General features: G+C 40.2%; 1 protein-coding gene across 1 annotated transcript in view; it reads right to left on the bottom strand.

Moving 5' to 3' along the window:
* Positions 1–3,644: 3,644 nt before the first annotated feature.
* KDM1A (lysine demethylase 1A) overlaps positions 3,645–27,049 on the bottom strand; it is a 45,890-nt gene continuing 22,485 nt past the window's right edge. The window contains exons 9-20 of the mRNA XM_050909776.1: positions 26,714–26,808; positions 19,334–19,476; positions 18,703–18,793; positions 17,831–17,965; positions 16,488–16,561; positions 15,688–15,799; positions 15,166–15,298; positions 14,193–14,380; positions 13,632–13,746; positions 9,037–9,164; positions 5,471–5,617; positions 3,645–4,316 (exon numbers count right to left, since the gene is read on the bottom strand). Coding sequence (XP_050765733.1) covers positions 4,131–4,316; positions 5,471–5,617; positions 9,037–9,164; positions 13,632–13,746; positions 14,193–14,380; positions 15,166–15,298; positions 15,688–15,799; positions 16,488–16,561; positions 17,831–17,965; positions 18,703–18,793; positions 19,334–19,476; positions 26,714–26,808 — 1,547 coding nt within the window. The 3' untranslated portion in view covers positions 3,645–4,130. The remainder of the gene's footprint in view (positions 4,317–5,470; positions 5,618–9,036; positions 9,165–13,631; positions 13,747–14,192; positions 14,381–15,165; positions 15,299–15,687; positions 15,800–16,487; positions 16,562–17,830; positions 17,966–18,702; positions 18,794–19,333; positions 19,477–26,713; positions 26,809–27,049) is intronic.

The following is a 27,049-nucleotide window of genomic DNA, read 5'->3' as shown; positions in this document are numbered from 1 at the left end:
ATCTCCTCCTCCGTAGGTCACAGTGGTAGGAAGACTGCACAGGCAGCACTTAAACAGGACCAGCCATTACGGGTCAGACCAAAGGTCCATCTAACAGACCCTGGCACAGGGAGCAGAGAGCAATACGCTCCTAAACACATACACTGATAGTCTGGACTCAGAGCCACCATCTGAGGCACAGCAGAAGGCACTCCTCAGATGACAGAAGCAGCGGGGCAAGAGCTGCTAACTGCTGGGAGAGTACCTGCTCGAGGAATATCACACGCTGGTAGTGCTGCAAAGAGCGCGAGACCATCCTGCTCCTGGACAAACAATGGAAGTTTCACCATGTGGCCTGGCAGAGCTGAACCCCAACACTAAGTTGACTCATCACTACGTGCTCAGGCCACCTTTTCCAAGTCTGCAAGCTCCAGCTGGCCTTGGGGTGACAGTGCTTCCCCCTAAGCTTCCCCCCTCCATCCAGCAATTCCACAGCATACAACCAGAACAAAGGGAGCAGTCTTTGACCTTCACCCAGCCACTGCTCCCCTCTGCTTAGGGTGCAACCAATGCCACTGACCACGAGAAACTGGGCCATGCAGGGCAGGAGCTGCAGCAGAGCAGCTCTGAGGTGTCCAGCAACTAGCCGCACAGCCTTATCTGTGTCTTTGCTGAGCCTCAAACACCCCTAAGAGCTGAAAGTTGTTTGCTCTCTAATACCTGCTAGGGCTTGTTAGCAGGGACTGGCTGAGGAATAGGTCCAGAGTCCCCAGAGATAATGGAGAGGGCAGGGTGCAACAGGCCACAGATCATGGTCTGCATCTTCCAGTGAAGACTCTAAAAGCAACAAACCGGCTACATCAAGTCACAGGGCCTCCTCGTCTCCTCCTGGCATTCCCATTCCTTTGCTCACGCCCATCACCACCATCAGCTAACACCCACCAACTCCTTGCACGCCTTCAAAAAGGGTGGGAACTGTCAGGGCTTCATCTCCACCTTATTTCAGTAGTCACCATAGTTTTCAGATGCCTTTTTGAAAAGGGGAAACAGGACAGTCTGGTCGTCAGGTGAAAGATTAGACCCACTCAATTAAACCAATGGCAATGTGCAAAAGGAAGTTTGTTTACATCTGAATGTCTTTGACAAATTACTGCGTGTTTTTTGACAGAATTAGCCTGCTGAATAATCTGAGAAGTCTCAGCCAGTACAAACATAAAGCAGAACAAAGCAGCTGAAAATAACATTTATAGGCTGATGCAGAAGTGGCTTGATATTTGTCTGGAAAAGACACTATTTGGCTATGTTAAGTTGAGGACTATTTTATTTTCCAGCGGGCCAGAAATGCTTTTCTGAGTTTTTGACACTTTGCTAGAGCAAGTGGGACGACAGTCTTCATGGCGAGAGACAGCACCATCGCTAATCCTGATAGCAAACCACCCCACAAATATGGGACCCATAGAGGCTGGAAGTCTGGTTACAGAACATAGCACCTCAGTTCTCAGATCCTTTTCCCATCTTCAGTCACACTAGCCAAGAGACTAGATCAGCTGCTGGTGGATTTTAAAGGCCTGTCACACCTCTCATCCTGGAACAGGATTTCTCTGGGTAGTGGTGCTGATAGGCTTTGTCCTGGTTTCAGTTGGGATAGAGTTAATCTTCTTCCTGGTAGCTGGTACAGTGTTATGTTTTGGATTTAGTATGAGAATAATGTTGATAACACACTGATGTTTTTAGTTGTTGCTAAGTAGTGTTTACACTAAGTCAAGGATTTTTCAGCTTCTCACGCCCAGCCAGCAAGAAGGCTGGAGGGGCACAAGAAGCTGGGAGGGGACACAGCCAGGACAGCTGACCCAAACTGGCCAAAGGAATATTCCACACCAAATGACGTCATGCCCAGTATATAAACTGGGGGGAGCTGGCCGGGAGGGGCAGATCGCTGCCCAGGAACTGACGGGGCATTGGTTGGCGAGTAGTGAGCAACTGCATTGTGCGTCACTTGTTTTGTATATTCTAATTCTTTCAGTATTACTATTGTCATTTTATTATTATTATCATTATTTTCCTTCCTTCCTGTCCCATTAAACTGTCTTTATCTCAACCCACGAGGTTTTTTGTTTTTTGTTCTTGGGGTTTTTTTTTTTGATTCTCTCCCCCATCCCACTGGGTGGGGGGATGGTGAGCGAGTGGCTGCATGGTGCTGAGTTGCCAGCTGGGGTTAAACCACAACAGGCTTTTACCTGAACAGAAGGCAGGGAGTTTTCAGTCTCAAATTACTCTCTACTTACTCTCAGTCACCCCTGGACACCCCTCCTCCACACCCTGCTGGACTTCCAATTCCTGCCCCACTTCAGCGGCAGTTTTCTGACCAACCGCCACAAAGTCTCTCTTGTCCCCTGGAAGGGAAAGCGAGGATGAGTAGTGTTGCTGAGGAGTACCCCTTTCAATAAAGGGCTCAAGTAGCAACAACATTTGCAAAGTTAGATATACAGGGAAGGTAGCACTAATTTCGACAGAGGTTTGGGATAAAGGGTCCCCCATGGCACCAAATCCAGCCACTTCAAATGGGCTTAGTCCTTGACACCTCAAGTCTGTGCCCCCTCACAGACTATTACCCCTGCTACATCAGAGTCCTCTTTCTCATAGCTTGTCAGAAGGACTGCCTATGGAGATACCCCCTCACAGACTTCAACTTCTAATGAGAAAGCAACCAGAAGATAATAGACATAGTCAGGAGGAAGAATGATCTCCAGCTACTAAGAAGGAGACACAAGAAAACAGTAGAAGCAACGATGCTAGAAGATGGAGAGTCTGTGGCCAAAGACAACGCAGCTATAAACAAGTAGGGGCTACAGTCGTGTTTGTGTGGGGTTTTTTTCTTCAGGAAGAAGTGTGGGCAATGCAACTGTAGAGGGATGAGCATGGAACAAGAGGAGGTACTGGTCCTCTAGCAGAACAGGTGCAAGGACAGAAGGAAGCTGGGACGGACCGCACAGGTACAGACACGGGGTCAGAGACAGTGAGAACAGAAAAACTGAAAAGTAGAAAAAACAGCGTGAACAGAGACCATGGTTAGATGAGATAGAAATAAACTGTAGAAAGAGGAGGATACGAAAAGTTGGAAGAAATAAGAAAAGTCTAATGCTAAATGGGGAAAGGAGGAGAGGGAAAAAGGACCTAGATGTTTAAATAAGACTGCTCTGTGCAATGAAAGGAAGGCTCTATGCACTGAATTAATAAGAAGGAAAATATTTTGGAAAAGCAGCAAACCAAAGTGGTTTTCAGAAGCATAACAATGGCAGCTGCAACATCATCTCATCAACCTAGCAGAAATTAAATCAACGGGTACACAGAGTGCCTACCTGCAGCGTGCAGAAGTCAAGAGGTTAGGTACTTCAGCTAACTTACTGTCTAGGCAACTCTGTTTCTATATAAACAAATACGAATAATTTTTCTAGTTTTTAACTTACAAATATCCAATTCTGATGATTTCTTTTCTTGAAAGTATTTAATAAAACAGTATGCTTTGCACACTCTTAGTAATACCAGCTTTCTTTCTAAAACAAGATGCATATGGTGTAGCAGCCAATGGACCATTCTGGAGGGGTGTGATTTGCTGTTACTGGTAGGGAAACAGTTCCATCAAATTCTCAAATGCCAGATAAGAATAGAATTGGTCAAAAAATATTATTCTTCAAAACAAAACAATAAAAAAAAACAACAACAAAGAAGTTTACATAAATTCTACACTAAGCTACTATTCGTAGCAACCAGCTTCTACAGGGCCTTGTGCAATTACCAAATTGTAAATACATGTATAGGTAGAAAAAAAAAACCTAAAAAAACCTCCAGCTATAAGCTTGACTTTCAAAAAGTATCTGCAGAGAGTCAAAAAAGTCCCTGACCAGCTTGGTAGTAAAGGATTCTGTGTACACTGACACTTCAAATAGCTGCAAGAGATTTTGTAAAAGGATGCCAAGCCAAAGGTTAGGTAAGATTTTGTAAGGCCATTCTAAATGGAAGTATCATACAGTAACTCATGGTTGAGTCCTTTCAGCAGATACTGTTAGAGACTACGTGAATATCTTCATCCCAAAGAGTCCACAATAGCAACACTGTGGTCGTCACTCCTCTTCTGATACCTTCTACTTTTCTCACATGCTGGTAGCTTGTTGTGGGGGGACCCCAGGCGTAGGCTGGCGAGGCAAAGTATACATAGCCCCAAGAAATTGGTCTGCAATGCGACCGGCTTCTCTCAGTCCACTCAGTAAAGCACCATGAACAGTTGCAGGGTAGTTGCGAATTGTATGTTCTCCCGCAAAAAACAGGCGAGGAATAGGCTGGGGGAAACAGAGAACACTGTTAAGGCTTGTTCACATTCTTTCAGATTCTGCAGCAAACAGATACTTTAAGAAGAATGTTAAAAGTCCTCTAATCATACCACAGTCTCCATTAACATGAAGGTGGTGCATATAAAATAGTCGGTATTAAAAATATTTTAACCTGTCCTACAAATTACCAAGAAAATCTTTATATACACCTTTCATTTCACCGAAGAGTTTCATGTTTTTAACAACTGTAGTAGGAGGAAATATTTTCCAATTATTTGCCAATATCTTTGCTTTGATACAAAGATAATAAAACTGGAAAAACAATACTTTCAGAACCAAATAAGCAGGGAGATTAACATCCCCAGCTGTATACCGAAAAAGCATTTGAATGTTGTATCTACAACTCTACAGCCAAACTGTTAAACATGTTTAAGAAGAATGATGGTTTCTGATCCTGGGATGTGAACTCTACCACAGTAAGCAAACAAAAACTTCAGCAATTCACTTAAACTAGCAGTCTCTCTTTAAACTGAGACCTGAAACAACTATTGACAGTGTCATAAAAAGTAGGAGAAAAACAGACTTTCATATATTATACTCTGCAGAGAATCATTTTATCCACAGCTATTTTTATTAATGACTTGTATCACTAGAAAAAGAACCTAAATAAAGCCAAAGCCATACATTGTTCCCTGCTAGTGCTTTCAGAATGGCTATTGCTTTCAAAACTTCATCCTCTCAAAGTGAACTGGAGATGATTTATGTCTTCATTGTGTTGGCTCACAATTTGGGAGAGACCTTTTGATTCCTGTTCCTCTCACTCTGGCCTTCACCCTCTTTCAAATCACTACAACTCACTTAAATATGGTGATGGACAACATAAATATGCAGTACAAAACACAATAAATGTATGACACTATAATACTCTGTTCAGACGTTACCAAATTGACTTTCTGAATAAAAATGCTCTTTTTCTAGTAAACAAATGACACCAAACCTGGGAAGGCAGAATTCATGGATGGAAAACTGAATTATTTTACAGCTTCTAATCATTCATCAGAAGGTGCAAGGTATATAAACTTGTGTTTAGATATGTATGCAAATTACTTAGAAAAATAATCCTGTTTTGAGGTTTTTCTAAAAAGAATTGAGACATCTCTCACCTGAGGAGCACCTGGAATCGCTGGCCCTGGAGTAATTGGCTGAGCCATCAAATCATAGTCATTTCCAGAAGATCCAGCTGCTACATAGGAGTACGATCCCCGGGCCCACGGGTCAGCACGCCAGCGGGACACCACAGTCTCTTTAGGCTGACAGAAGACAGAAACTTCAGTTGTTGACACAGTGCAAGGTCTACAGTTAGCGCCAAATACAAAAGATGCAAATTGTAAAAATAAAAGACACAAAGTCCTTAGGCTAGGCTAACGTTAATGGTGGAACTCCCAAGTTTATATTCCATGATAACACATACTAAGGTAAATAACTTGTCTTTGGTGGCAATACCTTAATTCTTTGCAATATATTACAGACCCTACTGCACACAGCTTCTGCACTGGAACTCAGACTTTGCAGTCAGCTGTACATACACACTGTGTGCTGTTTGTTCTGTTTCTTCCCCTATTATCAACATAATGACAATGCACACTTCCTACTCCTTTACTTTCTTTCAGCCACAGATCATCTGAATATCTCTTCTGATTTGACTATGATATAGGCCTATATAAGGTCTGTAACTCATCTGGGAAAATGACTGCATGAAGGGCACCTGCACAAACACCTGTATTTCTCCAATCTATCTGTTTTGTGAAGGTAATGGTCATGATGAAAGATATTCCACTGAAAGATGCAACAGTGAGAGCATCACCAGGACTCAAACCAGTATCACTCTAAGGCATAACAGCAGTCAAGAGAAAATGGGACATCTTCATAATCCTGCAGACATAACACTGAAAAGTGACGGGTGTGAATCTTAAAATAGCCCAGACTCTGTCTAAATGCGTAACTGAGTTTTAACAGGAATCATACCCTGTAAAAATGCAAACATCAAGACAGGAACCTCATCTCCTCTCCTTGGGCATGAAGATATTTCATGAAATTGTTTCTATTTGAACAGACCTTCCCACAAAGGAAGAGAAAGAGGCTCTAACTAGCGAGGGCGTTATCCAGAAACCAGTCCAGCAGGCACCATACCTCATCACAGCAAGGAAAGTCTCCTGGACCCCAACACCAACGTATCTGAGACGATCTCTCTGAGGCTGGCCTCAGCTGGACTATATTTGATGCCTTCTGCTGAGTCTGTGGAAAGGCCACAGAGGACTGGGGCCATGTTCCAGGGTGTAAGACACCACTGGGGGTTGGAGACCACATTTCCCAATATGGTCTGATGACTTAATTGAGAAAATTCCTCACCACAATTTTCAGCACTTTTTTTATCCAAAAGGTAAGACACTGAGTATGAGTGTCTTAAATTTCTTAATTCTCTCTAGTAATCACACAAAGCATTGCAGACTAACAGGGAATAAAGCCAGACAGAAATTTTACTTCACTGAGGTAGTTTCAAAGGTATGGCTAACCCAGACACAATTGCAGAGCTGAATATGGAAGTACCGGTTCCCCAGTACTGAGACTGCACCAGTCCAAACAGCAACTGTGGTGTTCATGTGCCTACACAGCCGCGTATGGGTATAAGTCAACTTTTATTTTCATCCTGACAAGCAAACACTGTAATTAGGATTTCCTGTGAACAAGGAGAAGGATGGTTAGAGGATAAAACATGTACTACAAGGGAAGTGGTACAAAACTGGAATCCTACTCTACAGAGGACATGAAGCTTGCAGAGGTTAGTTGCACAGCAAGGTTGAAAAAGTTTCCGTGTGTTGAAGAACAGCAGGGGGAAAAAGTGGTTATATCTATCTTCAGGAATGAAAACCAAACAAGAAAGAGAAAATAAGGCAGTAACAAGCAGCAGCACAGGAACGAGGAGGATGGCTCACACTCCAATGAAGTGTTGCTTTTGTTTAACTTTTCTACTTCCCTGTTTTGGACAGATACAAGTAACTGCCCTTGCACAGCAAGCTCCACTTCATATATAGTTGTTCATCCAATACAACAGATGAGAGTGCAGTTTATCCAGACTGATGAATGGCTGTCCAGAAGACAGCCTCCAGCAAATCTCTCCACTATCAAGTGCTCACAGAACATAAGCACCTAAGCTGTGAATACGTTAAAATAGAGACTCACTTAAGAGATCTCGCTTATCACAACCGAGAACTGCTCTCTCCTCTGAAAGACCAACCAGCTACAGAGTCATTCCATAACTGGGGATTATCAGTCAATGCACTGAAATATTTTAAAAGTTCAAATAAGTTCTCTAAATTTGATGTTTATCTACAGTACAATCCATATTTCTCAAGATTCCGCAATTTGCTAGTGTGTGTTTTTTTCACTTGAAAACCCTACTAGAGAGCAGCTGCAGCAAAACACGCCGCTCTTGGTTCACTCTAGAGTGATTTCTACACACTACATGATTTCTACAGCACCTGTAGACAGAAGAGTCTCAAAGCTCCTCTCAGAGAGAGATCTCATTAGGAAGTGAAATTGCCTTCCGAGAGTTCAGAGAAGGAGCTGTGGATTTATCAGAAAGGCAAGCCTGGGGTTTCCTTCTCTTGCGTTCTCCAGTCTGAGATGTAAAATTCAACTGATTGAGCATTTCCAAAATACGAGATCTGCTCATTAGCTAAAAATCCATGCTTACAGTCAGCTGTGAAGATTTGTCCATCACACAGAAAGTACTAAAATACTGGGGATGATAAAGCAGTGTTCAAAAAGAGCTCTAAAACTATTCTACAAGAAAGACAACAAAGTGAATCTATTCCTCATGTGAAATCCCAAGCAAGTAAACAGTCCAATTTACACCTGGCCAAATGCTCAGAGAAGACTGGTATATTAAAGTTACCATGTATTTCTTCTGTTACTTTACTATATCAAAATCCCAGTGGAGGAGAGCTATTTATTTACAACCAATGCCATTTTGTAAGAACTGCTTCCACGCTGCCTGTTAGGAGAACAGACCAAGTATTCAACTGTCACACACACTGTAGGTTGAACAGCTATAAGACTTTTCAAATCAATGTCCTAAGTACACAAGCTTCTTTTTTTTGAGTAGTATTTAAGTATTTTCTAAACTCCCCCTTCACTAACCATTCCTTCTACACTTATTGTGCCTAAATAACCATTGGCTAGCTGCACAAGGAACTGATCCAGATGAAAGATTGCCTTTACTCCCTTCCTCCCCCTTCAGTTATTTTCCAGCCAAACCAGTTTCTTTGTGGAGTTTGCTGGCCAAGAGCCTTACTGTACTTTAGAGAAGGTGCAGAACATGGCAGGGAGTATCTAAGCAGTGCTGTCACTAGCCATGGACAGCTCTGCTGTAACCCCAGAAACATAAAATGTAGAAAAGTAACTGAAGTATTTAGACTGAGTCTTATTCAGTCTAAAACAATCTTCTCACCGCCCCCCCCCCCAAAAAAACAGCCCCAAAAAACCCAAACAAAAAAAAAAACACCCCCCAAAAAACCCAAACCCACAAACAACCCCTCCTCCCAAAAACCCCTGAACAACCAAAAGGTGGTGCATATACCAAACAACTCAATACTGCAGCCAAGCTACTGAGAATCGTAGTACATTCTGAAATGCAGAGAAGTTACCCAAAGACGCTGTCTGTACTGACCTGTGGCACAGCACTGCTACCAAATATGCCTTTGAGGATGGCAAGGCACCGGCCAACAATGACATCATCACTGATATTTTCCATGATCCCTGCTGCTTCGCCTGCTACCAAGGCCAACAAAATTGGTGCTGGGAAGCGGGGGGGAGGAGAGAGAAAAAACAATTGAATTATTGAAATTGAACATTTTAATGAAACAAGTTGGACTTGAATAGGCATGGATCTGCAGCAAAGTCATGAGGTTAAAAACTAATAACCCAACAAAAGGAGTCCTAAATCTTCCACCATCATGTCAAATTACCAAAAGGAAAATGAATTAATATATGCTATGGTACTATTTAGAATTGTCAAGAGAACTGATGTATTAAAAATTAAATACACATATTAGGAAGTACAGCATGCAGGAGAGAGGAAAGGTTTCCTTTAGTGAAGACTTGTTTGACATAGGAGTTTCCACTGGGATTTAACAGTCATCTGTGCTACATTTAAGGGAACTCAATACTTTCCAAACAATCTAATTTAGGTACGATTAACATCAGCATAGCAGTTAAGTTACCTGTATAAGTACTTCACTCATACAAAGTATCTATATTTCTTCATTACCAATGCACATTCACATTAAATAATCTCAGTGGAGTGGAAACTATGAACAGTAGAACAATATCCAGAAAAGCAGCAATTCTGAGAAGAATTCAGAAGCCAAATGGACAGATATCAAATAGCTGCCCATGTGATGCTGTGGTGAAGAGTGTTAATGTAAATATAGGACACACAAACGAATAGATGAGGTCATTTTACCTCTGACCAGCTATAGTAAGACTAAGCATAGATTTTTGGTAGTCACAAATTCAAGGAAAATCTTAGGTAAGTATTGAAGAGCTACCAAAATAACCCAATGGCAAGAAACATGCATTTACAAGGAGTGACTCAGACCCAAGCACGGTTACTTAATGAAAACTCTCTCAGCTGATTTTTCTCCTCCTGGAGATATTTATGAACTCCTAAATTTAGCAAAGGAAATACTACTACAGCTAGAAACAGATATCAAGCATATTGAAATGGGAAATAAAGCCCTTGTTAAAAATTTGGCTGTAACTTTTGTACAGGTTTCCAAAATGACTAGTGAATTCCTTATATCCTGGTATATATGGATATCTCCTGGTATACATTCCCATCAAGCTACTGCTCTTTAAGAAAACTGGCTGAGGTTCAGTTGCGATATACAGGCTGGAAGACCCAATAATATATTCTGGCTAAAAACAGAAGTCTTTGAAATTCTGAAGAAGTTAGACTAGTAAGGCTGTTATTACTACAAAGACAATTACTCAAGATACAATTAAGACACTTCAATACACAGGACCTCTGGGACTAGAAGCAGTTTATTAGAGAAAAAAGATACAGGATTGCTCCTCCAGGTAAACTTCATTTTCTGCAAGATTAAACCTAGTCTTTCAAACAATATAAGGTAAGAACAAAAAATTGGTTTCCTATCATCCATAGGCATTGGGAATTTTTTTTTGTCATTTCAGAAGCAAAGTTTTTCCTAGTTTGCCATCCTTGACACAATGAGATCCCTGAACTTCTCAGCAATTATTCAGTCAACATATTTTTTCTTGAACAACTACATATTCAAAATGCAGCTTCCAGTGAATTTGTTCGTGAAAACTTGTATTCAGACAACCTCAAAATATTTTATGGAAATCTTGCCCTTCCAGGTGTGAGACCCTGTTTTGTAAGCATTTATCCAGACCTGAAAATGTTCCTATTCAGTCACCTGGATTAATTCAGAACTGTAACAGAAAGCCAGAAGGCTGTAGCAGAACAGTGACTATTTTGCTACGCAAATACCAAAGTGCTGCTCAGAAAAGCTTTTTGCATGATGAGCATGTGTCACTGCTCCACAAAAAATTCTCTCCTTGAGGCAGTGATGTTTACTGAGCCTTGATACCAAACAGCAAGCAGGGAATGTGGTTTAGCCAGAGATCAGTGAGTAACCACAAAACTATGACAGAGAAAGGGCCTCATCTTTTTCATCACGTCTCTAGGAAAAACAGAAGAGCCAGGCAAGAAAACAGAGACTGAAATGTCATTGGACTTCCAGAAAACACTGAGTGTTTCTGCCAGGAGTTCCTCTGCCCTGTGCTGATGGAGTCTCTCCCTCTTAAAGTGTGTCTACATGGCTACGACAATAATCCAACAGCACGGTGGAGCAAGAGGCACCAACAGCACAGGCCAGCTGTTCTGGGACATGCATAGCGTTCCTGAGGCTACAGGTTTTCTCAGCAGTCATTACCAGAACTAGACTTAAACCACTGGGAGGGTTCCTGTCTGAGCTACAACAGGTCGCCCAACAGCAGTACAAACATGTGTAGTCTTTTCATCTGAGTTTCGCTCCATTATCAGCTGGTCTCTGCCAACACAAGACCTTTAAAGAACTTCCACAGAGCTAATACAGCATGTGCTGTGATACTTCTAGGGTTTTTTGTTTCTGGATTAATAATTGTTCTCCAATCTGTTCAGTTTAAATAGTCTCTGCCCAAAATGCTATGGCTACAGAAATACAGAATATGACAGAATAACAGCTTCACAAGTTCAGTCAGGTCTACTTTAGTATTTCACAGTGTAATCATGTTAACTGCCACCTAACTACCCAGAGAAATGGTAATTGATTTTTTCAATTTCAGCCACCTGACTTGTGCTTTAGCATAGGATTTTATTGCATTTCTTTTTTATTTCTATGTGGCTCTGCCTATTTTCATAAGAAGGAAGGCTTTGCATCTAGCAGCAAAACCTTTCTATGTGAGATGGTCTTTCCATCTAAACCAAAACCCCAACACTACTTGTTAAGTATGTAACAGAGCCATCTTAAAGCCACAAAAGCAGATACATGAACAGCCTTGTCATCCAAGACTCATTACTTGTGTTTCTCCAGTCAAGTGTTATCAAACATTTTAACAATTAAATACCCTAGAAAGGCACCTTCCTTGCACAGCAATTTTCTCCAGTTAAAAGAAAAACCTGGCTTGCCCATGATAGAGTGGTAGAAAACCCACTGGTACTTTAAACAGTCATCTGCAAGAAAAATAACTCATTTAGTAGTGCTCACTGTATAAACACCTTTGCTTTTACTATGATAAATGGCAATGAACAAACCCAGTATGCTTACTGAAAATACCTTCTGACAACCTCTTGTAGCAGACACCAGTTGCAGATAAAACAAAACTGCTAATGGCAAAATCCAGCTGTAGAAACAGGCAGAGCAATACCTTTTGCCTACTTAAGCATTTTCTAAAGAGGACTTCCAAAACGATCTGTTAGTCTGAGACCCACGGTCTACAGTCACAGCCGCTTTGCTGCTTAAAACAGGAAACAAAGTCATCCATTCAACAAACCGGAGACACCACAGCTTGCCTTTCCTCCAGGGCACACTGTATCTTAACCATATGGATGGGCCTGCAGCTGGAATGGTAATGCTCAGCAAGAGGAACGGAGCTATCACAAAGCCTCTAGTCTGCTCCACTAAAATCTGAGTGTTCAATACTCTGTAAAGGCTGCACTGCACCCCGCTGAGAAATCGTAGCAGGACAACCTACAAGCACTGAGTTCTGCAACTCAGCCACACAAGAGAATACACAAGTCAATAGCACCCCTTACACCTGAAAAAAATGTAATTTACCTTGGTTAGTTCCTAGACACTTAAATTTGAAATCCTGGGCAGCAAAGTCACCTGTATCAGAAAGGACTTGAGGTCACAGATGAAAGGGGCTCATCTACAGTTATCGAATCATCCCAGATTAAATAGACAGCCCCATGAAAGAGGTCTGGCTTCAAATTGTCAGCTCACCTTGAAAAACATCCAGGAAGCTGAGGTTTTCAAAACTAAGACTGAATTGGATGCCAGTCCCATTTGCATGAGAAGCTTAGTGAAAGAGGGGAAGAGCTCAAACAATGTTCCGAGTGGCCAGAGAGAAACTCAATTTCAAAGAGACTCACGAACTAAGAAACAGCTTTTAATTCAGAAATGCTGCAGAGGCAAATCACCCTTTTCTTGGAGAACTCAATACATCCTCCTGACAAAGTAGATAATTAAGACAACACTGCTCTTTGGCAAACAGAACACACATTATTTGCTGTATTTCTGAAATACTATATAAACATGTTAGATTAGGTTTTGGGTTTTTTTTCTTAATACAGCACAATAAAAATCAAAAAAGTTAAGTTTTTCAGAATACCAGTGGCAACTAAATAGATGCTTAATAGAAGCAACCAAGATAACACTGAGGAAGTCACAGGACAACTTCACCAAGGTGCAAGACAATAAAGTAGCCTATAAAAATGCAAGTGTTACAGTAGATAGGTAGCAATGCAATTTGACAGACATAGCCTGGAATTCAGCATTAGTAAACCCATACTCGTCCATGTTCTGCCTTAATTTACTACAGAATTGTTTGCAAGTCAGTGGTGCTCTCTGCTTCCATTTGTGTTCCTACAAATACTATCTTCTTATCATATCCATATGTGAACACTACCAGCATCTTTTCTAGATCTGAAACTACACAAATAAGACACTGGCAAAAGCAGACATGCACCACGACTACCTTTGTACAGGTTCCAAAACAGGAAAAGTTCTCCTCTGCTTGCAGTAGTGCTACCAACATGACCAAACAAATTGACACTCGGATCCCAGAAGACACGATCAAAACACAACACAACCTAGAAACAAGAAGAATCAACAGTTAGGAAGAGTGCACAGAAAAACTAAGAATAAAGACAATTACACTCATTGATGTTTATCACTGGAAAGGTCAAGAAAGGAAAATCTGGTGAATATATACTGCATATACATAATACATAAAGGTGTATACCTACACTGCCTTCCATGGGTTAGTGTGCTCTCATAGTTTACAAATTTGCTGGTTAACAAGCTACAGCAGACATATTGAATAAACCTACTTCTGAAATCTAACTATTTAAAAACTGTGTGGGAAATAGAGAAGAGGTCCTTACAGTTCTTCAGATAATTTTCAGCATCAAAATCTAGCAAGACAGCAGTGGAAAAAACGTTCTTTCTCTCATCCACCATACATATTCCATATACATTTCAGATTCTACCTATTGCAACCCCTGGTCTGCTGCAGTTCCCTCAATGACCAAGTCACCTTGTTAAGGTTGCCAAATCCCATACGCTGCACTGCAGAAGTTTTCCACTCAGGAAGAGGCGGCACAAACTGTACTGCTGGAGGCTGCTGTTTCAATACTCCCAAGGGAAGAGTACACAGCACAGCATCACATTTGTAAATGAAAGTCTGGCTAGTAGATCGGGTATTTACAGCTATCACTTCACAGCCTGGAAAGGGGAGAGAAAAACAATAATTTAATAGTCCAGGAGGCAAGAGTATTCAATTAAAAATTAAAGAAACTACTATAAAAATGTATCCACATCAGAAAACATTTTGTTTATGGAGACAGCTTTACACTAATAATTACTTAACCTGTAGGCAAGTGAATGTTACTGGCCACATACCTCAATTCCAGAAAGCATAATTTACATAGCATCTGAAAATGGCCATACTGGGATAAGCCTAAAGGTTCATCTAGGCCAGTAAATGAAATTTAAATATATGCATAAATAAATAGCAAGTAGAAAGTGAGCCTCTCATTGAGTTGCTCTCCCAGTTAACAGTTTCCCAAGCCCAATGTTTTGAAGAACAACAAAAAAATATATTCCTTCCCTTTGTTTGAGTCCATATTACATTCATTTATACTTCTAATACCAGGTCCTGTGGCACCAAGTCTCAAGCAGTCCAAGACCTCTTACTTCAAACACTTCAATCAATGAAGTAAAGAAATGGGAGAATGAATGTGAACTTGTGAATCAGTAAATACAACTGAAAAGGATGGCGTCAAACCAGCCGTAGAAATAAGCAAAACACATTAAAGATTAATAAATTTCTAACAGCTTCCTACACAATTAATCACAATAAGAAATGTGGCTGTTTATCTAACCCAGAACGTGTAACGGGAGGGTTTTTACGAGATCAGTGTTCACATCTGCTTCCCGAAGCACTGAAATCTAATTTCTATGATCATACTCCCTCAGAGCAGTTTTCCGGAAGAGGTGGTTTCATTTACCTGATGCTGTATAGCGAACCTGTCGAACTGCTGTGTTTAATTTAATATCCAACCCTTCTGCCAAGGCTACAGGCACACAGGAATATCCATTCCTCACAGTCAAGTGACTGCCTGTGAATTCAAAGTCATCATCCTAAAATGAAGATGCATAAAAAGCATGCATTTATAATGAAATCACGTAATTCAACAGAAAATAATCAGCAACTCTACACAATGGCAAAATTTTTTCAAAACCTTTTCTTCAAAGAGTCGAATAAATTTGAAATCCTTTCTGTTTATTAGTCAAGTAATAAGTATAGGAGCTTTCAGTAGACACTATTATTAGAGATTGTTTTGGCACTAACAAACAGCTGTCTGGAATTTCATCAGCAAATAATAATCACGTAAGAGCTCAGTATCTGCATAAAAGCAGACAGCACTTCAGTGTTTAGAAACTGTTAACACAGAGAAGCTTCCATGAGAATGAAATAAATATAGCTTAAGTTTTTAGTGTATTGCTGCATGAATACATTAATTGGCTACCTGGTCCCAGTGCTTCAGTGAAAGTGTAGACAGGGGTGTAGCATTAGCAAATTCTAGGTTTGCAAAATGCCAGTCGAGTATTTGCCTGTCTCTTGATGACAGATAAACATCACTAGAAAAAAACGAACATAATACAAAAACATTTAGTTTGCTAGAGTAGGATGTTGCAAATGCATTGCTTTTGAAAACTTATTCACAGTCTTTTTTGTTTGAGTCCCTCCTTAGTGGAAAAATAAAAAAAAATTTAAAAGAACACAAGCAGATTCTGTTTCAAACAGTCGGACCTCCTTCATGAAAGCTGAATATCAAAAACCAGCAAATTCACATTTTCAAAGTAGAGTTCACGTAAAGCTAGAAACTTAAGCCATTATTTATGTAACTTTTTTTTATTTCTGAAGTTAAGTAGCATGTATAAAGAAGATGACTAAAAACCTAGTATAATCACACAGAGCACAAAATAATAATATTCTGCCAAAATAAACAGGATTGGTATGCTATCATTATTGATGGGGATTTCAAATCTCAAAGGCTTCCTGAGATCAGGCACTGGTTACAGTAAGGCCTTCTACTGAAATACACCCTAGCTAAGAACCACCTTGGACAAAAAAGGTCCAAGTCACCTCTAAAAATGAGGAAGATGAGTTTAAAGCTGAGGGAGCTCAAACTTCACGTTTGTACCTTCCTAACCCCTTGAGTTACCATAATTAAAAGAAAGCATACCATAGCATTTTTGAAACTCAGTGAAAAGTAGTAAAAAAACTGCTTTCCTGAGTATTTATTTTTATAGTTTGTATCTCTACCTTGGTGGATTGGCTTCAAGTTCTTGTAACTTCTCTTCCAGCTTTCCTTGTGTTTCTGCCAATTCATCATACTCCTAAGATTAAAAGCTAACATTAAAATCAGTTTACATGTAAAAGGACTTAAAGACATCATGTAGCATCAGACTAGACCTAATCTCAAGAGAAATCAGTGGAAGATTCATGGTTTTAGTGGAATCTAAATCAAGTTCTTTATTTTTTCAACATTTAATCCAGCATATTTTGCCCTTGTACTGTTCAAATATACAGAAGTCTACGCCACACTGCAGAAAAAATTAGTATGCTAATATTTCAGGAATTTAAACACTGAGATCTGAAGAACATGAAGGTCCATTACAGTCCTGATATTTTAAGGGTTCCTATGGTACTGAGAGCTTTTTCATATTGCACAAAATGTTATTTCTATTCTCTTTTCTCTCTTAAAAGATTACAGTTAATATCAAACATAGAGATTTCCGAGGCAGAAGCAGTCATGCAAAAGGCAAAGACATGATCTAATTCAAACTTCTTTCAGAGGTTTGGGTTATTTTCTTATTTTAAAAAACACTAGTAGAACTAGGTATAAAGGCAACAATTTTCCTTCAAGGCAGAATAATTTGGAGTGTCCAATAATAGCAACAAGAGCACAAAGCTGTTCACTTGTGACAAAATAGAAGAGCTACTACTTATGTATACACAAACACATTGAGCTTCCAAATAAAGGTATGTATCTTCTGTTGAACACGTAGCTGAAAAACGATCAGCTATCATTTTTCATTGGTTCTATCTGACCTGGGTTAGCAAGGTGTCTTTCACTATCATAGAAAGAACAGTTTTTAAGGCATCAAGATACACACAGAGGGGGGGACTAACTCTGCTTGTCAGGACAGAGCTCTGTAAATTATAATCTTTGTACAGTCATTTAAGAAGTCTTTTATTCGGGAAACTGCCTTTTTTATCTTAGAAAAACAGCACGTCTCTTCAAATGCAGGTTTTATTTCCAGACTATTGTGAGACCTAGCAGTACTAAAGACCAAGTCTGATCCAAAATTTAGCCTTCAAAACATGAAAAGCTGTCTGAAATGAGCCAGCACAGACTGTTACCTAAAACTGAGCCTTCAACATGTTAATACTCCCCATCATGAGCCATGAAAGACGGGTACCTCAAGGTACTTAATGCAGCCCTGTTATCAGTATTACAACCCAGAGTTACCATCAATCACATTCTCTTGAGGGTGTTGGATTGGAGCGAGAGATGTGGAAGCACTTATATTGGCTAATTTTATGTGGCTGTTGAAGTTCTCAGAAACCACTGGCTTAAGTGCTGCATGTATGTCATCCTTTACCTTGCAAAGTGCAGTCAGATCTCTGTGTTTGCTTTTCACAAGGAACTCTGCTGTAATATCCCGAGGTGGCTTCACTTCTGATGCTTCCTTATACTGTTGATGAAGTTCTTTAATCTTCTCTTTTAAATTCACCATCTTTTTCAGGTGGAGTAGGAAAAGGGAGAAAGAAGGGGGGGGGGGGGGGAGAAGATGAGGGACGATAGATTTCACACAAGTGACTGTGTAAAATGGATATTCATCTCAAACTATGCCATTATACCAAAGAGACATCCTGCTTTTGGCAGATGTTATTTATACGCAATTCTACCTCCAAGAAACCACAATAAATACCACCAACCCCAAAACAACATGGCTTAGACCCAACATCGTTGACTACTTACAAAATATGTCGCAAATAACTTAGGATAAGAGAGCTGTCCTCAGACATTTTTAATTTGAGAAACTTCCATGGAAAAGATGTCATCTACCACAACCAAAACCAATATAAGTAGGCCTAAAATGCTGTTTCTACACTACAAATCAGATTTGTGGTAAAGAAAGTAAACATTTTAAAATAATCCCCCCAAAGCCTCAGTCATTATCAACATCTCTAAAGGAAGCTATGACACAACACTTTATCATGTCTGTCCTCTCCCTTTCTTTTCTCGTATTTATGTTTTACAGTCTTCTGCCTAATCACTTATGTGCTCCTCCTCAAAAATGGAGACTCTTTTGTCATAACAGTGCTTCTAGGCAGATCTTAAATGAACAGATATGTTTAAGAACAGCATTAATGGCAACTTTCTGATATTCTTCCATGGAAGTTTTTGTACATTTTGCAGCTTTCTGAGGAACACAATGCTATCCTCTTGTTCGAAATGTCATCATCTGACCTTGTTAAGAAGATCTTTCAATTCCTCCTGTGTTTTCACAATTTTTTTCCAGTGTTCAATCTGCTCATCCTTCACATGCTTCTCCTGCAATCTGGAAAAGGTGAGAAGTTAGAGTCAGTTCAGCATAAAATCCTCGCGTTACTGAGAAAACTCGTTATCACAATCTAATTAGTGCAATGCAATAAAAGCACATCATGGGATATTTTAGTAAATACTTGTATGGCAATTAGAAAATTAATACAAGTTTCTGTAAATAAGGGATACTTGACTAGTTAAAACGTGAGTCTGAAGTAACCTACTATTATTAAAAGACATACTACAAATGCCATTAGCTTTCAAGTAGCATAAGTGGGCTGTATGTACACCAATTCATACTAAGTCAATTATCCACTATCAGCTACTGTAGTAGTGATTTTCAAGAAGCTTTCAAGATGTCTGCTCCTTTAACCATTTTTGGCATATTTTCCTTCAATAAACAAGAAACACATACACAAATGAGAACTTAGCAGAGACCAAACAGTTGTATTAAGTGGGTAATGCTTACCCTAGGAGCATCACAATTGTTTCAGGTATCTTTCAGAAAATCCTCCACAAAATAGGAAAGTCTACCATGAAGAGAGAAGTCACTTACTGTATGACAACCTCCAGAGCCTGACCTAGGGATACAGGCTTATTATTGAGAACATTAAAATCCAGCTGATGACTGAGATAGGAAGTGGCTTCCAGCAGACGATTAAATTCTTGCTCCACCATTTCATCTTTCTCTTTTGGAACCTAGGATTCAAAAGAACAAACTTGCTTCTTAATAACCTATCCATAAATAAAAAAGAAAAAACATAGGTCACCAAAGCTCAAAGCCTCAGAGACAAGACACTCGAGTAGTACAGAGAAAATTTTAAAAGAAACCAGAGCAATGACACAGATTACCTTCTCTAGTGCAGTCTAAATTCACAACACCTTATAACAAACTCAAAATGCTACCATTTCCCAAATCAGAGGAATGAGAAAGGCAGGGTGCAGTTTAGGTGCCCTAAACTAGAGTGACACTTCAAGAGTACAACAAAAAAGTAGCTGAGAATAGCCCTTGTAAAAAGACATTTAATACCCTTAGCTCTCTCAAATGGTCAGACATCAAGGTCTGTACAACACAAAGTCACTTTGCCAGGATGTCTGGCCAAAGAGCTATGAGAAGAACTGGCAAACCACGATGACAACCAACTTCTCTTGCATGAGGAAAGCAAAGCAATTTATGGGCACACCATTTCCTTACTGGAAGATGTGTTCATCAAAGCTCCAGAAGCTTGCCAATGGGACAAAAGACCACTCTGATGGTAGGATGGCTCTACGCAATCACAAGGCTTTAGAAGGCTTGGCATAGCTCACTGAAGTACACAGACAGTAACTTATCTTTTGGAGTGGTCAACGTGACTAAGGACTAGCAATCCAGCTTTTCTAGGATGATGGAGGAAGCCCTGCAGGACACTTTCAGAATGGTGGTATTTGACTGTACTGAAGACACTCATTTAAACAGTGTGTGCTGCTGCCCAGTGTGGAAATATCTGTTAGGCGATGACAGTTGCATGTGCTGAAAAGAGCAAGCATCACGTGCTATTAACATCTGTTAAACCCAGTCTAGGTTAAACAAAGGATAGAGAGAAAACACTGATGAGTATAAGGGAAAGATTAGCATGAGGAGGAGGAAAAAAGTATACACTTCAGAAAGACTGGGAAAGCTCTTGGATGATTGCTAACCAGAACAAAAATAGCTTGAGAGGTGCTGTTAACAGTGCTAAGCCTATCCCTATGACTCTATCGGATGGCTCGTTTCCAATTGTTATTCACCCCTAACAAAGTATACCCTGTGTTGACTGGGAAGTTTTATCAGTATCTCATTGCTCTAATTAGGATTCCCTCTTTCACTTTGCAGCTGGCCACTCATTCTTGTGCCAATGGTTATCTTCTAGCTCTGTAGATCTTTCTTGTCTGGCATTTTCCCAGACTGAAACACTGAGGTTCATAATTAATAGTCATACTTCACCTCTGGGTACATATCATAAGCATAACAAGCAAACTTTTCCAACTGCCTATACTAAGATATTGATTCTTCCACTATTCTTGCAGTGAAATGTCTTAGAATCCCATACTGTTCTGCAGGAAGCGTCTCCCTGGAGACTTACTGAATCATGAAATGAATTTCCCTGTTTCTGATGGATCTACCTTTTTGAGAGAATCTTAAGAATGAAGATACTCCCCCACCCCATGGCTGCCAAAGATTAGTGACTCATCTACTCCGCAATCAGTGCAAGGGGTTCTCCTTTTTTCTTGATTATTACTGAAATTCTCCTATCACTCAAGGTTATTAGGTCTCAAAAATGAATGATCTCATTTTTGACACTACTATATTCTACACTATATCCACTATTTATTTCTCAAGACCATGTGCTTTTAAAACATGATAAAAGTTTTGAGATACTGTCAGCTCAAAGGCTGGAATATTATATGCAACAGCACTATAGAAGACACAGATTATATGATGACTAGAGTACCTATCTAAAGATTTTTTTTTTAGCTATATATGAAGATATTTCAAACTTTCCCTATACTCTCCAGTCTTGTCCAAACTACAATTTCAAGATGTCGATGCATGCTTACATTTCTGCTCATTTGTGTAAAAATTGAAAATCTGTCCCAAAGATCTGTATCACCTTCCCTGATTGATACTGCTCCCCTTCAGAATTACATGCTGAAACTTCCTCTTTAGCCAGATCTGTACTTAAGATTCCTCTATGCCATCCTCTCTAGTAGTTGTTGCCAGTCACATTTGATAACAATTGTATAACTCCGTAGGCATGCAACAATGTAATTTGTACCTATTATATTCAAAAAGATTTGGGTTTTATACTAAGTAGAACATGTATTTCACAATTATGAGACTGTTTTCCTATATGTACCAGAAAGCTTCAACAAGGCTACTTAGCATAGCAGAGGTACAAGGAAAGCTTCAAACGTCAGTTCCCAAATGTAAACTTTTTTGTCACATTCCAGTGATACACCCACTGCTGACTTAACCTTTGCATTCTTGTACCACACCTGAACACTAGGATCTACTTTAACAGCATGGGTATGTACTACTGTGCCCTTTTAATTTTTTTTATCATGAAAAAGGAAGAGCTGGAAATGAAAAGGCATGATCTAAATGACTTTGTTTTCTAGGATACTTCCTTACAGTCAATCCATGGATAAGTGATTCTGCCTCTGAAGAGAAAACCCTGGGGACGAACAGGATGCTGATGCAGCTTCTGGCTTAAGTAAAAGCCCTGTCTCTGTGGGCCAGAACTTGGTACACATCCTCAGTAGAAGTCTCAGCGGAAAACAGAGGACTTGCTACTACTAAGCACTGCCTTAAGACTGAACAGAGACTCACCAGAGCCACGGGGCAGACTCCATCCGGAAAAGATCTGAAATCTAACTGTTCAGTGAAGAGGTGTAGGATAGCTCTCCTGAAGGCTGAAAATGAAAATTAGAGCCCCAGTTTCAAGAAACTGATGGTAATCGCTTTTATCATTTAAGCTTCATCTTCCAAGTTCCAGCTTAAGCATCTACTATTACACCACAACTCATCTGTGATGAATGAAGAAGCACTGCCCAAGCATGCAGAGATGGCATTAGGAAAACCAGAAGTCAGCCAGAGTTGAAACAGATGTTGGACCTAAGAGGGCAAGAAGAAGGGCCCTCTACATACACAGCAGTAGCAAAAAAGTAAGGATAATGCAGACTGCAGACCTGCTGCTGAACCTAGTGGTAACGGATATGGAAAAGGCTAAAGCACTAAATTCCTCTTTGCCTCAGACTTTGTGGGTAAGGTCTGCTCTCAGGCCTCCCCAATCTCTTCTCCTCTCAGTGTAAACTCAAGAAGTTGGGGGAATGGGCTGACAAAAACCTCATGAAATTCAAAGACAAAGCCTTGAAACTGTGATGGAATATCCCCATGCCTCAGGACAGTCTGAGGACTGACTGTTGGGTATCAGCTCTCAAGAAAAGGATGTGAGGATCCTGGTGGACAACAAATTGAAGATGGCATTACAAAATGCACACTTCCCAGCAATGTGAAGTTGGGATGAAGAAAGGGAAGAGAAATGACATTTTGATATTCACATTGCCTACCTTTTCACAGCTGACATCAATGTCTCATTCAGAAGCTTAGGCAGCTGTGCAGACAGCAGAATTTCCCAAAGACTATTCAGAACTCCTAAATCAGTAAATTCTTTGGAGGAAACCAACTCACCACAAATAAAGGATCTGAAACTTGCAATCATTAAGAGCCCATCCTATATGCAGAGAATTTGATTCCATCTTCACTTCTTCAGCAAGAAGGCTTTCTTAACTAGGTAACACCATGGCAAAGACTAAAATAATAACCACACTTTAGAGGAGTGGTAATTGAAGGTATAAAACTGCTCAATCTTGGGTCATCATACAGTTGTGAGCAGCAAGAGAGATTTATGCCTTCACTGCAGAGCTTAACGATGAGGATGTACACTCAGTGTATAACTCGTATGAACTTTGCCCTTCAGTAAAACACAGATAGTGCAGAAAAAGACGTAGACAGACTGGCAGGAACAGTTAACCATTGAAAAGATACTTGTGTAGATGTGTAAAGCTGTCAAGACAGTGGCCAAGGTATGAAGGACATCTGATTATTACTTGTCCCTAGACTTCTAGATGCATTCCCTGCTTTAGATGTCTGAATTATCTGATGTATACTGTTTTCCAAGGAGATCTTTGGTACTTCCTAGGATGGCTGGGGAATTAGCTAATTTAAAAGCTAAACTTGCCTCCTGTCAAGCGCCATGAAGTTTGCCAGAATGCCAGAGGGAGAGGTGGAACTTAAAGTGCTCTTTTATTTGAGACAAGAAAGGCTGTGCTCTTGGCTATTACTGGTGGACACAAATTGAGAAGGTTTTGAGGAGGGGTGGGGCAACGAATGGACTTGGGCTCAGGGATAAGCTGAAACGAAAATGTAAAGGGACACTATAAAGTTAGTAGACTCTCTATTGGCAGGGTGAGAAAAATTTTTGCTCCCAAAAAAGGTACTTAGAAGTTACCTGCCCAATACTCATTAGTAACCCAATGTGAATGCACCTTTGGAAGAAGCATATCTTGTAGAAAGTGATTCCAGCTTAAACTAAACTTATTTTTCACTGTTTATGAAGTAGTACTTTGACAGTGTCCTTTCAACAATTGCAGCAGAAAGAAATACAACATAAGTAGCTTTATGTTGTATCACAGAGTTGTCGTGGTTTAACCCCAGCCAGCAAGTAAGCACCACACAGCCTCTTCCCCCTCCTCCCTCCCAGTGGGGTGGGGAGGAGGAAAGAAAAAAAAAGTAAAACTCGTGGGTTGAGATAAGAACAGTTTAATAACTAAAGTAAAAATAAAATACACTACTAACTAAGAATAATTGTAATGAAAAGGAATACAACAAAAAAAGAAATAACACCCAAGAAAAGACAAGCGATGCACAATGCAATTGCTCAGCAGCTGCTGACTGATGCCCAAGCTGCGATCCGCCCCTCCCGGCCAATCCCCCCCCCCCTTATATATTGGGCATGACGTTCCATGGTATGGAATAGCCCTTTGGCTAGTTCAGGTCAGCTGCCCTGGCTATGCTCCCTCCCAGCTTCTCGTACACCTGCTTGCTAGCAGAGCATGGGAAAGTGAAAAGTCCTTGGCTTAAGAGAAGCGCTACTGAGCAACAACTAAAACATCAGAGTGTTATCAACACTATTCTCAGACTAAATCCAAAACACAGCACTGTACCAGCTACTAAGAAGAGAGTTAACTCTGTCCCAGCCGAAACCAGGACAGGAGTATATTAAGGGAAAACAAGAGAAAGACAAAATGAGCAGTACATGCCAAAACACACAGCTTTCAAGGTACAACTGCACCACATCTGAGCAAGCAAATTCAAATTTTCTTTCTAGAGCTTCCATTTTCATTTACTTACTCTTTATCATATGAAGTAACAACCTTTAACAGTTTATATGGTCATGAGCTACAGGCAATACAGAGATACATCACAAACACATGCACAGATACTGAATGTCACATAATCAAGATTATATTGGCATTTGTGGTATCTGGGTGGTAGAAGATTAAAAATTGGTCATCATTACTCACACTACTACTTCTCTTCCTAATTATCTGAAGTTAAAATGGCTTCAAATTAGATAGTTTAGTCAAATGCTCCAGAAGCTATACATGATAGACATGCTAGGAAAGAAGCAGCACACAGAGGTAATCTTATTTAATTATTTATTTTTAAACTAAGGAAGAGCACTCTGGTTCATTACGTAGTCACCAAGACAACATTCAACCCAAGGAGGTGATAAAATTCGGTCTGGAAAATATATCCAGTTATACATATCAAGCTTTACTTGCAACAGGTAAGCTAACAAATTTTGTGACATGCGTTTTTAAAATATGACTAGTGTTATAACCTTCCTGTCATTACACTAATAAATGCACACATCTAAACAGCAGCAATTCCTTGCTGCAGCAACCGCCTTCGAACACAAGGAGGTGATGTCACCTGTCCCACCAGGTTAGCCCAAGGAGTAGTAAGAACCTTTTCTGTGCTGAGGGATTCCTCCCTACCCCAGTGCTTGGCAGCATGCAGCCACACTGCCAGTTTCCATCCTGACTGGGTCTCCCAGGATAAATAGCATTTGAATGCAGCACAGGAAACACTACAGAGTAATTGGAAGGAATATTCCTTTTCAGACAAACACTCTACTCCCACTGACTTCTTCTGTAAGTGCCTATCTGATGAGCAAGAGAAATTCCTGGACCACAGGAGCTGCATATGCCTGAGGGGCTTAGCTGGATATAAGTGATCTAGTTGCTGCATACTGTGAACAGAAAGAAGTGGGCTACAGAAAGGAAAGCTGTGTGGTCAAGCTGCAGGCATCACAGTGCTTACTGAGACAATAAATGCATGGTCTAAAGTTCAAAGTAGCTGAACTGTGTGTCTTATTGGGTGGTGTTAACAGAGGTAGACTCTTCAAATTGCACAGGGATATATCTGCCCCACTGCAAGATACTGAAGCATTACTTGGGCAGACGCTGAAAACAGGTGGGAGAGGGGGAACACAGCAGTGCAGAGGCAAGCATGTTACATGCAGGACTGGCTTCACAACACAAGAGCAGACTGACTGCTAGAACTGTCTACAATGCTTTCCCCAAGTTAATTATAACACCCTATTCACTCATGTGCAGTAAGAAAAGCTGCAGGTGCCAGGTTACAACGGGTTTGTGCCAAGGATCACTTTTTCAGGCCTCTACCAAGAAGCCCAGTATCCTCATCTGCATTCTTTCAGAAGTTACTCTTAGTACCATATTTTAAGATTCAGGAGGTAGGAACACTTCCAGTCAATACATGTGTGAGATTCAGCACTAAACTAGGATCTATCATTTCTATCTCTAACAGCGCTCCTGGACACTACAGCGGAAAGAAATAAAGCTAATAAAGTTTGTGAATCCCAGCTCTATAATGTTATTTCTGAACTGTTGCATGCATTCAACCAGCTGACATTGGTCAGTCAATTCTTTAAAAAGCAACAGATAAGTAGAACAGCCAGAATGAGCTTATTTCAGGGAAAAAGGAGTAGCAGCAACAACAACAAAAGCTAGAGTGCCAGCACAGCGGACAATTGTTTCAAAGAGGAGTGAAACAGACAACTGTCTAAGGAAAAACAGTAATGAATTTGGGAAGAACAAACAAAACCTCTGAAATTCAAAGTTAAAAACTCATGTGGAAAGAACAGATTTTTAGAAGAATAGGTGCAGATATACTACAATATTACTATACTGCCTAAAAACGGACACACACTTTCATTACTCCCTCTCCCTCTTCCTGGAAGCTATCTCCTGCTAGACCACTAGCTGGTAACAAATACACTTGAGATACTATTTCTTTTTAAAAGGTTCATGAAAACAGTATCACACTTACAGCTTGTCCATTTGCTTCATAAAGTGGGCATTTTTGTTTGATCTTAGCCAATTCCATATTCACTTGTTTGCTGACCACAGCCATGGGATTGCCTCCTGGAAAACATTTTGTATAGTTAACAAGAGTACTCCTGCAAAGTTTGTCTGCAATTAAATAAAAATTCCACAGTTAAAGTTATTTCAGAGACTAAACACACCAACTCCAGTGCAAAATGCATTCCAGTGAAATAGTATAACACTGCCAAAGGTCTACTCTTCAGAGCAAATCTTGCAACAAGATCATGGAAAAAAACCAGACCTGCCCACCAACACTTAAAGGACAGTATGTCAAAAGGGC

The sequence above is a fragment of the Gymnogyps californianus genome, chromosome 22 (assembly GCF_018139145.2).
Source record: "Gymnogyps californianus isolate 813 chromosome 22, ASM1813914v2, whole genome shotgun sequence".
Lineage (NCBI taxonomy): Eukaryota > Metazoa > Chordata > Aves > Accipitriformes > Cathartidae > Gymnogyps > Gymnogyps californianus.
Note: the sequence above shows the minus strand (reverse complement) of the source record. Positions and strands in the feature narration are given on the sequence as shown.